The 13,287-nt window shown below is 31.6% G+C and overlaps 1 protein-coding gene across 1 annotated transcript; it reads right to left on the reverse strand.

Moving 5' to 3' along the window:
• On the reverse strand, positions 2,454 to 4,439 carry LOC18609267 (3-ketoacyl-CoA synthase 6). The gene has a single exon (XM_007044294.2). It carries the CDS (start codon positions 4,322 to 4,324, stop codon positions 2,834 to 2,836), a length of 1,491 nt encoding a protein of 496 aa, XP_007044356.2. The 5' UTR covers positions 4,325 to 4,439; the 3' UTR covers positions 2,454 to 2,833.

A 13,287-nucleotide genomic window follows, 5' to 3' on the forward strand; every position in this document is an offset into this window, starting at 1 on the left:
GGGTTTGAACTTTAGTAAGAGCATATCATATTTTGAAAAAGAAAAGGGTGACGTGGTAGTCTATTAACATGTCATGTGGCAGTGTCACATTAGCATGCCGTTACCCCACACCACCACATCAACAAAAATATGTCACGTCAATATCACGTCAATGTTGATGTCATTCTATTTAACGGCTAAATTGATTGTCGTTAAATGGAAGGATCAATTGTCAAAATCAAGCGATTATATTACTTCAAATCGGAGTAGAAAGATTAAATTGAACAAAACATATGTATACAGAGGACCTATCAAGTATTTTGACCAAATTATATTAGAACAAACAAGCGAATTTTGTGCAAAAGGAGTGTGTTTTATCTTCCTTTCAAAATAAAAGATAAATAATATATTAAAGGATTAAATGAGAAATTTGAAAAATTGTAGGGGACCAGTAAGGATCAAAATGAAATGCAAAGAAAAATTGATGGGCCGAAAGGTGGTTTCAGAAAAGCGGTTTGCCAACCCTCGGCTCCGTCCCTGATTCGGTGAAGAATGACATGAATCTCGCGAAAAGTTACAATAATTTGCTTATTAGCCATAAATGCCGAAAAATTAAGTAAACTGACTCTTAAAAAGGCAAAAAGAAAAAGTGTTCCTTACGAACACCAACAACAATCCTTAGTAACTTTCTTTCAATCCAGATGTATACATGGTTGGTTGTGTCCCGTGGTCCACGCCATGGAAAAGAGTGGATCACATCCATCCCTTAGTTTTGGAATAAATCAGATTAATTATACTGTCAGAGAGGCTCACTGAAAAGTTATACGAGTCATGCTATTTGTCACATTTTTTTTATCTTAAATATTTGTAATTTTAATATCTATTTATTGAATTGATTCAGAGATCACGAGTCTACTAATTTATATAGATACATAGATAAAATTTTATAATAAAATCAATAAATTACCATCACACTAGATGAGACAACCAAGAATAAAATCTTGTATAAGAGTACTATATTTCTTTAAAAAAAAATCTTATCAAACAAATGGGGGTCCATTTTGCATTAATATCACAATCAATTTTATTCCATAATGGAGAATTTTCTGCATATGTTATAAGTTGGCTGACCCATTTTGCCAAAGAAAAAAAATCTATACCTTGGCTTTAAGCTTAGACTGATTTCTAAAATTAATAAGTATCCTAATGGTGGATAGGAGATAATATATTTGAGATCTCCATATATACTCTGTCAAGTTGAGGTCTAAATGAGCCCCATCCTGAGGTTCATGGAGGAACGATGTTTCGAGACTAGTAGCACTTTTCGTAACATAAGATCTCACTCTCTATAGGGCTCTGAGGTTCATGTGCTGGGTTCACTCCTGAGATGAATGCAGCCGTCCCTAAGTTTTAAAATTTACTGTCTCCTTTTAATGAGGTGGTTGGGCAATTGTTCTCTATTTGTTGAAATCCGCCACGGTTGCTCTCCTATGTAGCCTACCCTTTAAATTATAGCATGAGTTTGGTGCTTTTCATTACTTTCCTGAAGCATACTAACATTAAGTTGATGCAGTAATTGAAGAGGTTTAAGTCATACATGATCACTTTATTATGCACTACAGAGCTTAATAGTTAAGATATATGTTAGAAGTATATTTGTAACGTGTTCATTTTTAATTAGATTGTTTTTAGTAATTTTTCGTTAATGACGACTAAAATTTATTAATTTTATGGCACATGGTTTGCCAAGGACCAGAGAATGGTGCTAGGGAAAAATAGAATATCTGGGATGACAAGTAATGTCGTAGGTGTTGTATAGCAAAATCAATAGAAAATTAAACTTGTAAAAACATTAAATCTCAGTGGTAAAAAGTATTACACAACAGTTAAAATACTCCTCTTCTGCCATCTGCTTTTCCCTAGTGAAAGTTAAAAATGGCAGTGTCTATTAAAAACTGTATCACTAGGCTATTTGCCAGCAAAAACAGTAAATGACTTGAATTGAATCCTTTCCTGTCGATAGGTATTACGTCTATGGAAAATACAGTCTAGAAAATTAAGAGAGTGCACCAAATAGCCAATTTAACCCGACGTATCCGGTAAGTCATTATATCACAAATATAAAAGAATGCTCTCAACAGGACCAAACATCACATCATTAACTCTTCGAAGCTCTTTGTCTGAAGTTGTAATAAGTGATTTTGCTGTGTGTTTTATGTTGACATTAGATTTTTTTTTTCTTTCCTCTCGTGCTTTGCTTCGATGTCAATGATGAATTTCAGTAGAATCAACAACTTACAGCTAGATGCTCTCAAGGCCTATTAATTACCAAGAAATTAAGACCCGGCCGATAGACTGGTTGACAACTACACAGATAGTAACAAGCATTAATAAGGGGACCCTACAGGGACAACACAAAAGCAATAAAAAAGATAGAAATGGAAAACCCTGGAAACCAGACCACAGTCTTATGATGATCTACAAATTTAGCTATACCAATTTCTTTTTTCCGTGTACAATCAGAACACGAATAGCATTTTCTATTAACACTCCAGGTTTATTTCAAGGGCTAATCCAACCTGTTGTCTCCAAACTGTTTTTCCCCTTCATGGGGTACATTAATTGATACATAAATAAGCATCATATGAGGTATCTATGCAAATTCATGATTTTAAAAGAGAAGAAAAGAAAAATGGAAAAGGATACAGTATGGCAGAGACAAATGAGTAGATGTTATGAAAAATACACAGGAGAAATATAAATGCAGAGATCCAGAAGGATCAGAACTTCATGATTTTAGCAAATTACTGAAACCAAAGAAGCTAACCTATCATTCAACCCATTTTCTTGTAGCCTAGAGCTTGACAACTTCAGGGATATGAACGGGGTACCTATCAATGCAATCCGCCCAAGGCCCGTCTGTTGGGGTTTTGATGGTCCTGTTGCACTTCCATACTGCACTGTTACACTTGAATCCACTTCCAAAAGCTATTTGCCAAATCCTATCACCCCTTTTCATCCTCCCCTTCGCTTCAATGTAGCTCATTTCATACCACAATGATGACGACGATGTATTTCCGAATCTATGCAATGCCATCCTGGATGCCTCAACGTGCTCTGCGGAAAGCTGCAGGTTCTTTTGCAATTCATCTATGACTGCTCGCCCACCAGCATGGATGCAAAAGTGCTCAAACGCCTGCTTGAAGTCTGGAATATAAGGCTTCCACTTGGGGTTGAAGATTTTACGGCCAATGAGAGTGAGAAGAAATAGGAGCTGTTCAGATGCTGGAAGAACCAAAGGCCCGATGGTGGTAATGTTAGATTTTAAAGCCTCTCCAGCAATAGCCATGAGATCTTTAGATAAAGATATCCCAACTTTGCCTTCTTTGTCCTCTTCTTCAAACACGCATCGATAGGCCTTGTCATCAGCACCTTTGTGGGTTCGAACAACGTGCACAAGGCGGTACTTGGCACGCCACCTCTCAGAGCGACGGTTCGATAGGAGGATCGCAGCTCCACCCATACGGAAGAGACAGTTGGGAAGGAGCATCGCTCTTTCATTTCCTTTGTAGTAGTTTGGAGTGATTATCTCTGTGCTCACAACAACTGCATTAGAATTAGGGTGTACTTGGAGAAGATCGCGAGCTAAATCAATGGAGATAAGCCCTGCACTGCATCCCATTCCGGAAAGATTGAAGCTTTTTATGTTACTCCTCAGCTTGTATTTGTTGATCACCATAGCAGACAAAGATGGCGTTGGAGAAAAGAGGCTGCAATTGACAATAAGAATATCTATGTCTTTAGGTTTCAGCCCCGTTTTCTTGAACAAAGAATCCATAGCTGAGAAAATAACAATCTCAGCCTCGCCTCTTGCAGCTTCCATGGTTGGAGTTGGAGGGATGTAATGAATAGCAGGAGGCAAACAAGTCTCTTCACCGAGACCAGACCTTTCAAGAATCCTCATCTGAAACTCGACGCTCTTAGGATTGTTGCTCAAGATCAGCCTGGAGTGCTCCATGAAGGTGGCAAAGGGAACCCGGCAAGTAACGGGAGGTTTGTAGCATGCATAATCCACAAGGTAGATGCTTCTTGGCTTGGACATGAAGTAAACAGTGGCGATGAAGATGATAAGGAAAGAAGAGCACAAGATTTGAACAAGATCAAAGTGGAGCGAGTTCCATAGGTTAACAATCTCTTTGGGGCCTAAACGAAGAACTTCAACAAGAATTCCAGCCATAACAGGTATAAGCGTAAGTGTGAGAATGTGATTGACGAGGTATTGGTAACCAAGCTTAACATACTTAAGCTTAACTGAGCTAGAGAAATCTGGCAAGATCGGAGGCATTTCTGCTAAGCAGAGTGAGACACAAGGAGGAACAAAGACAAGGGAAAGAAGGGGGGAAATTGTTGTTTGTGGGTGAGGGAGAGAGGAGAAGAGGTTGGGTATATTAGGTGAGAGGGAGGAAGGGGGATTTAAAGGCAACGGGACCAAAAGCAATGAAGGGGGCAGATGGGAGGATTAAATGAGGACGCGCGTCACTCAACGCTCACTTAACTCGAAATTAATTTTCTTAACTCCCCAGTGTCCGAGTTGTAACTAAATCCTTCCTTACACCAATAAGATCTCTTTTGGTGTATCCGTCTCCTGTAATTTCGCGCTTTAGCTTTTTTTCTCATTAATTAAGCAATGATGGGGTCCCCTTTTACTCCTTCACACTCTATCTCCTTAAGTAATTATGTATATATATATATATATATCCTTCTAAATTCATTCTTCATTTTCTCTTTTTCTTCCATCCAAAAAAAACTTTGATCATTACCTACAATTTCAAATTTGCAGTTAAAATTTCAATCTCTTAATTTTGAACAATCCTCTATTCAAAATCTTTAAATCTTATTCTTTTAAAAGATTTTAATTTCACATATTTTCATAAAAAAATTACTGTCAAAATTGATTAAATTCAATCTAAAAAAATGTAAAGTAGACATTCAAGAGTGTTTCTTTTCCATACATATAATTCTGGATTATATAATAAAATTGCTTTTCTCCCATTCCATAAAAATGATCTTTTTTTTTTTATTCCAGATTTGAATTTGTGACTTTCAAATCTGTTTGAGGGGTATTAATTGTTGAGACATCCCCTTTAGGACATCTAGGTAATAAACTAAAGAATAGGTTTTCTATTTCTTATTTCTTAATTGATAGTATAGTTTAATACTTTAATTACATAATGAGTTATTTAATGATTATGTGCCTATTCAGTTCAAAATAAAAAAGAAAATAAAGTGTAAAATTTTATTTTTATTTTAGAAAATGTAAAAGTGTTACTATTCAAAAAATTTGACAGTTTCAAACATTTGAAATAAAATCAACAAAATAAGAGATGGGAGAATAAAAAGGTAGCATAAAGGTATAAAATCAGCTTAGTATTTAATCATAATATCTAACAAAACCTCTTGAATTATTAAGAAAAATTCAAATATAGTCTTATTCGTTTATTGTATCTAATCAAATTCTTATATTTTTATTTTTATTTATTATTTTGAGTCAAATAAATCTTTAAGATTAACAATTGATTAAATGTTATTAATCAAAATACTATTTATTATTTTATATTATGTGAAATTGATGTGACATATTGACATATAATAATGGATAAAGATGTGATATATTAATATGACATAACAACATAATCACATAGTATTTGTGGCATTTCACTCAACACCACGTGACATAAAAATGACAAGTAACATTTAAATTAATGACAATTAATCAATAATTAATCGTTAAGACCTATTTAATGTAAAATAAAAAATAAAAAACTTTATTGAACACAATTGAAAAATAAAAATTTTTGTGAGTTTTTTAAAGTATTATTTCTTAATATTTAATTAAATCAAGAACATAAAACCAACTTATAAATATACTGATGAAGATTTTAGACTCTAAGTTATGTATAAAAATAAGTAATAGCTTAGCTCTATATTAATATATCAGGTCAAATTTAATAAAAAGACAACGTAGATGGATTTCAATAAATGTATTTATTAGATAATGAATTTACGTACGTAAAAAGTGGAGATTTCTTCAAAAGGAAAAGCCGTTAGTTTTTATTAATGCTTTAAAAATTTTGTCTTTTATGATCCAAGTGGCACTTCCCAGTCCTCCATTGGAGGGCATGGACAGATAACGACTTATCGCTTGACCAGGCTGGAATTGTATTCACTGAAATTGAAGGAGTCGCTCCCTGCGTAAATCGTTTTTTGATGGTAGAAATTGCAGCAGAAAATAAATGTATTTGACTTTCACAACTGCACCTCGACAAATTTATAGGGGGATCCATTAATGTGCGGGAAGCAGAGAGAAAAGTCAAAGTAAGCCATCCGTGAACATGGTTTTTTTAGGAAGGAAAGGATGTAGAAAGAGTAGTTTGTTTTTTTTTTTCTTTTCTTTAAGATTTAATTATTTGTGTTAGTAATATCAGGAATGGAGGAGGGTTATCGTTTTTGGATAGCTCACTCAATCCAACTCGATTTCAATGGCAGCAATCATCAATTGAGCTCAATTGATTGCCACTGGATAATTTTTTTTTACTTGGCTAGAAAAAAAAAAAAAAAAGAAAGAGAGAGAGAGAAATAAAGGGGAAGAGAAAGAGAAGAAAGCAAAGAGAGAAGGAAAAGAGAAGAAGAGAGAGTGAGAGAGTTGTTGTGCGCCGACGATGAACCTAGCGCAAGTGACAACAGAGGGAGCAACGTGGAGAGTGAAAAAGAGAGCAAGAGGCTCAGTTAAGATTGAGAGAAATGACAAAAAAAAAAAAAAAGGAAGAACAACAAAGAGGACCTATTAAGGGGAGATAGAGTCGACTGCTGTCGAAATCTGACCCAAGTTCCTTGGTTTATGTCCAATCTTGAAACATTCATTAGGCCAAGTCTAAATATCAGTCCAAGAGAAAAAGGGCAATCTCTCTCCTTTTCTTTTATTTTATTATTAAAGTGTAATCCTTATGCCTTTAAGACATAATTATTTGATATATGAATAAAATATAAAATTAATTTATATTAATAATAAAGATAATTGTCTAAAAATAAATGGTGAACAAATGTATCATTTACAAACATGAAATCACATTTTAATTTGTAAAGATAAATGTCCAAAAATTAATAGATATTTTAATGATTAGGGTCGGAGCTAACCAACTTTTGTTAAAAGTAGACCTAACATTTTGTGTTAACGTGTCGTAAACATGTCAGACACGATTAGACACGAAACACGTTAAGGTTAAATACGAACACGATACATTTAACATTCGTGTCTTAAATTTGAAACACGTACAAGTACAAGTTTAATACATGTGTAACACGACACGACACGATTAACACGTTTATTAAACGTGTTAATATACGACACGATATGATTAATAGCACGTTTAACATGATTAACACGTTTAACATAATTAAATAAAAATATTTACAATTAAATATAATTTTATTATTTAAATTTAAAATCTATAATTATAAAAATAATTATAATAAAACAAAAATAATAATAACATCAAATAATTACTAAAAGTTAAAAATTAGGATTGAGCATGTATAATTACATTATACCCTTTATAAAATTAAAAAAACTTATTAAAATAATTATTTAAAATTATTTATATAAGGTTAAAATAGTTTTTAGCTATTAATTTTTAATAGGTTAATAAATGTGTCACGTATATACGTTTAAACACGATAACACGATTAAGTAAACGTGTTTAAACGTGTTTTAAACATGTTTGTCGTGTCAGATACGTTAAGATATGAAAATTTTCGTGTCTTAATGTATTTGACACGATTAGACATGAAACACCTTAACACTAAACCCAAAATCTGTTTAACCCGTGTATTCTCGTGTCGTGTTAACGTGTCGTATTCAAAATTGCCAAGTCTAGTTAAAAGGGACAAAAATAGAAAACTAAGGGTTTAAAATTTTAAAAATTAATATGTTGAACTTAACTAACAATCAAAAAATTGATAATAAAAAATAATTTTATGTGACATGAAAATTAAGAAAAAAAAAGAGTTATAATAGTTCAAAAGTTGTGCTCAACCATATGTCCTAGATTCAAATTCATCAATTATTAATTATATATTGAAAAACATTCATTTCTTTAGGATTGAGTCTTAGATGTTATGATTCACATTATTCTTATTTATGAGTTAAAGTATTGAGGCTTGGTGGCTTAAGTGTAGAATCATTTGGATGATTTGCACAATTTCTTTTAAAAAAAATTTGTCAATTGTTTTCAACTTACTCATATTTTAATCAAACTTGAAAAAAAATTAATGCAGTAAACCTTCAATATTCTTATTTTATTTCTATTTAAACTTATAATACCAAATATAAAACTAAATAGTTAAATACAATATACATGATAGATAATTTCCTTTTATATGATCAAGATTGTTTAAAAACTATATATTCAAGATAATTTCCTTTCAACTAAATATAAAATGTAAAACATATAAAAAAAAGATATATTCAAGATAATTTGCTTTTACATAATCAGGATTAATAAAAAAATGATACATTAATAAAATTTTAAGCAAAAGTGCAACACTACAACTTATATTTAAAAATTACATAATAATTTATTAATTTTTAAATATTAAAATCATAGAAAATAAAATCCATATAATAGAAAAAAGAAGAATATGGCTAGTAGAAGATAGAATCCACATGTCACATAACAAAAAAGAAAAAAATAAGGTTGATGGTTCGTAGAAATTCAGAGAAGATAATCTATCGAAATTTAAAACATATGAACAAATAGAAAAGAAATGAAAAAAAAAACAAATACAAATAAAAATAATTATATAAGTTGAGAGAAAAAAAAAACTTAAAAATTGAGACATGTGAAATCATTTTTTTATTTTTTATTTGTATTAATTATTAAATAAAAAATTATTTTAAAGGGACGGTTAAAGAAATATATAAAAAATTCTAAAAATTTTATATAATATAAATTTTTTTTTAAATTTTTTGGAGGGGCCATGGTCCCCCCAGAAGGAAAGGAGGCTCTGCCCTTGTTGATGGGTATCTTTCAAGTTAACTTGGAGACTACTACCATATTGAAAACACAAATCAAAATTCACAAATGGCGCTATTTCTCCTATTAAAAACAAAATAAGTTGAAAAATTAAATATATATATAAATTAGTTACATGCAAAAAAGTTTAAAGTAAAAATAAAAATAACAAATATAGTAAAAAAATTAGAGATTTCATTTGAAAGATAAATAAGTTGAGAAAATAAAAAGAAACAAGAAAAAAAATAAAGAAAATGAGGAAGAAAATGATGAAGAGAAAAACTAAAGTGGAAAAATTAGAGAAGAAAGGGATAAACAAGTCTTGAAAGAGAAACCCAAAAAAACCTTGTAAAATTATAATAATCCTAATCAATTATACTCTTGAAAACTAATCAAAAAACCGCATCAATTTAAAAAACTAGATATTTGGAAAAAAATATTTTTTCAAAATCCAACAAGAATGAAAATAAGGAATTGATATCATATGAGTTGGATGTGATAGTGAAAATTATTTATCCATAAAGTCCATAACAAATAATAGTATTTTGAAAGGGCTTATTAGTAAAAATTGTTATGAAAGGAACTTTAGTGATAATTCTTTCTTTTGCAGAGGTTGGTTGCAATGTATTCATAGATATTTGTCAACTCTCATTTTTTGGAGGATTGTGATTGGCATTTGGTCTTACGTGGATATGGCACACTAGGCCCTAATAAGCTTCTTAATCATCATTCATTCATATGTGGGCTTATTAGCCACCATCATCATCTATAAAAGCATTTATCACAATGAGTACATACATCCATACATAGGCATCAGTACACAATTATGAAACTTCTTAACATAAAGTGTGTTAATGCATTTCATTAATAGCATCTGTAAACATACATATACATTTCATGACATCATTGGAATGCACCTTTGGTGATCATATGGGCCCTAAGGCCATCATTTATAACATTTATACATTTCCATATAAAAATAATGCCATTCAATGGCTCAGCAGTCAACATAAACAAGTATTTATAAACAAGAGTAATAAAGACCGACTCATCAAGCGAAACATGACCCGATTCTCTAGGATTCAAAAGGGCTCCTATATGACCTATTGAAAGAAGAACCAATCACATCATCGTGACTTTGGTGGCTGGTGAGCTACCACTAATCTATAACAAAAATATGGAAAACTAACGTGTGAGTCACGAAAACTCTGTGAGTGGATATGGAAGGGGAAGACTAGTTATTCATCAAATATAAACAAAAAATCATAGCAAAAGAAAATAAACAAATAAAACGCACCTCACTTTCCTAGGATCACATTCATTCCGTAATGAGCACCAAATCAAAATATAAAATAAAGCTATATGATCATATCATATTACCTAAATTATAAAGGTTGATGAATCTTTTGTTAAACCACCAAAATAGCCTTTAAAAAGCTCAACCACATTAGCTTGGTTGTTGCAAATCAAAGCTTTCCAAGGATCCTTGTGCAGCTTTCAATGGTAATCCATAGCTTTCAATGGTAATCTACATCAATGAATAAGAAAAGTCCTTTTCTAAGGATTGGGAGTGCTATGCCTTGACAATGTACTAGCAAAGATGAGTTTCATAAACTCAAATTTTGTTGTTGATTTTGTATACACAAGTATTCGTATAGCTCAAGTTTTATGGAAGTAAGTCGTATTGTTTCCCACAGAGATTTGCTCTTAAAGTTATACTAAGTATTAAATCTATAACAAAATTTTTCCTATCCAAGCACTCGATTTTTAATAGTAAATTAAAGTAAAATTTTCCATTTAAACTGAACTAAAGATATGAATGAATTTTTTTTTACTAAAGAAACTATTATTGTAAAGACTTAGGATCATGGTGTTTTTCAATATTTCATTTAAACATAGTCTTTTTCTTTAAACTTAAATTAATGGGGTATATGGCTAACCTAAAAACCAATTTTATGTACAAGTCTTTGTTGAGATTCTTGGCACACACAGTTTTCAAAATTAATCCCATATGTCTATGTAAATTAGTTAAGAAAAGCTCTTTAAGTTTATGTTTTAATTTGGTTGCCTAAGGTATTTAGGTATATGTCTATCTTAAATACAAATAAGTCACTTAACCTCTAAGTGAATCAAACATAAGCTACTCAAAACAATGGTCTAGTTTAAACTCCTTCTATCAAGTTGCACTTAGAAAATCTAATTATTTCAATTGGTGATCAAGCAGAGAAAAGCATTTAACATGGATTTGAATAAAACGTACAATGCCCATTAATACTAAGCAAAGAAAAATCGTATAATCGAACTACATATTTAAATAAACCATAATCCTAGAAAAAGAGATTAGTTCATCATCATTTCTTCAGCAAACATCACACTTTCAAGAGAATAAATCATTTCTACAGCAGTAGAATAAGAAAGAAATGAAAAACTAAAATGAATAACAAGGCTGCAGTTGACTCTTGATCTTCAATCCTCTTCACTTTCTTATTGTTTCTTTCCTTTGTAGAACCTTTTTTCTTTTCTCTCTAGCTATCATTTCTTTCCTGTCTTAGACTCCCCCTTTCAGCTACTGAAAATCACATATTTATAGCCACCAAAAATCCTTGAAAATTGAAATCTTGAATAGTTTAGTTTTATTGAAACACATCAAAGTACCATAGCCTTCCTCCCTAAGCACCACGATGCTGAGCTCTAAGGATTTTGTATGGGAGCAGTGTTGCTCCCTAGGGTGCTGCGACCTTGAGTCTTGCAAGGCCGCGACTTTGCTCTTTGTATTGCCTTGGTGTAAACTACTACAGTACCTCATCTTGCAACACCATTTTCTCCTACCTTGAGGTTGATTTGGTGAAATGGTAAACATGAATGTTGTAGGTCTTCCTCTCTGCTTTTCAATGGTCAAAGAATCACATTGATTGAATCTTTGCATCTTAGGTTATGTCTAAATTACCACAATATGTTTAGTGAAAATTTGGACTTAGTCTCCATTGCATAGTTCATCACTGTTTAACTTTATACATTTGAAAACCTACAAACATAAGGACTAAATCAATATTGGCTTAAAATAAGACTTTCAACATGAAAATGAGCTAGATTTACTTGAATTAAACTAAGTTAACATGCTTTAAACTAATCACTAAAAACATAAAAGCTATTTAAAAACTATTTAAAACACAATGACTTAGCTACATTAACATCCCAAAATGTGGCTAAATAACTCTATATAATAGAGTTATCACAACCCGAAACTTAATATTTTTCTAGTCTTTGAACAAAATTAAAAATAAAACTAAGATGGCATAGTTGAAAACACCAAACAAGGAGATTGCACCAATCCATTAATGTCAAACCCTGTTCTATAAAATAAGTACGATGTCATTTACATGCTTAATAAAATGTTTGCATATTTAGGAAGTTCGAGAAATTGTTAAAAGATGATATTGCCCCTAATGGTATCATTAAGGCGATTAAGCCTCGAACTAGTTCAAATAGAATTTTAAGGTGAAATTAAGAGTTTCACAGTTCAGGGATGACTCAAAATGGTAATTCGAAGTTCGAGAATAAATTTGGAGTCAAACCGAAATTTTCACTATATAGGGGTAAAATGGTCGTTTGCCATTTGGGGACAAAATGAAAATTTTTAGAAAAGATTTTTTGGCCCTATCTAACTTATTGGAGTATGATTTGAGTATTGGAGTATGATTTGAGGTTTAGAAGTGAAAAATTTTAATTTCGGTATAATTTGGAGTATAGGGGCGAAATGGTAATTTTGCCATCTCGGGGTAAATCGATAAATTTTCACCCTGACATTTGTCCAGACCAAAGGATTTTATTCATCATGCAAATGGATAAACATGAGAAATGTTTGGTGGAGAATTAAAGAATTAAAAGTCAAATATTTAAAATTTGAACTAATAAGGAAATGCCACGTGTCACGTTTTTATTATTTTATTATTTCTTTATAGAAAGGTAAAAAATCAGCCCATTTCTCCCATAGTGATCAGCCAAACCAGAAGAAAAGAGAAACCAAGGAAGAACAAACCCTAGGTGGGGAAAATCAAAGAGAAAGTGTTGGAATTCAAGGATTTGATCAAGTAAAGGTAAAATTTCTTTGATTTTGCTAGTGATTTACCTTACCCATGCATTTTCCCTTAATTTCCATGGTTAAATTACATGTTTTCATGATGAAATCATGGCTGATCAAAATGGGTATGGAGAGAGAATGATCTTGGATTGGTTT

Source organism: Theobroma cacao, chromosome 2, assembly GCF_000208745.1.
Source record: "Theobroma cacao cultivar B97-61/B2 chromosome 2, Criollo_cocoa_genome_V2, whole genome shotgun sequence".
In the NCBI taxonomy this organism is placed as follows: domain Eukaryota; kingdom Viridiplantae; phylum Streptophyta; class Magnoliopsida; order Malvales; family Malvaceae; genus Theobroma; species Theobroma cacao.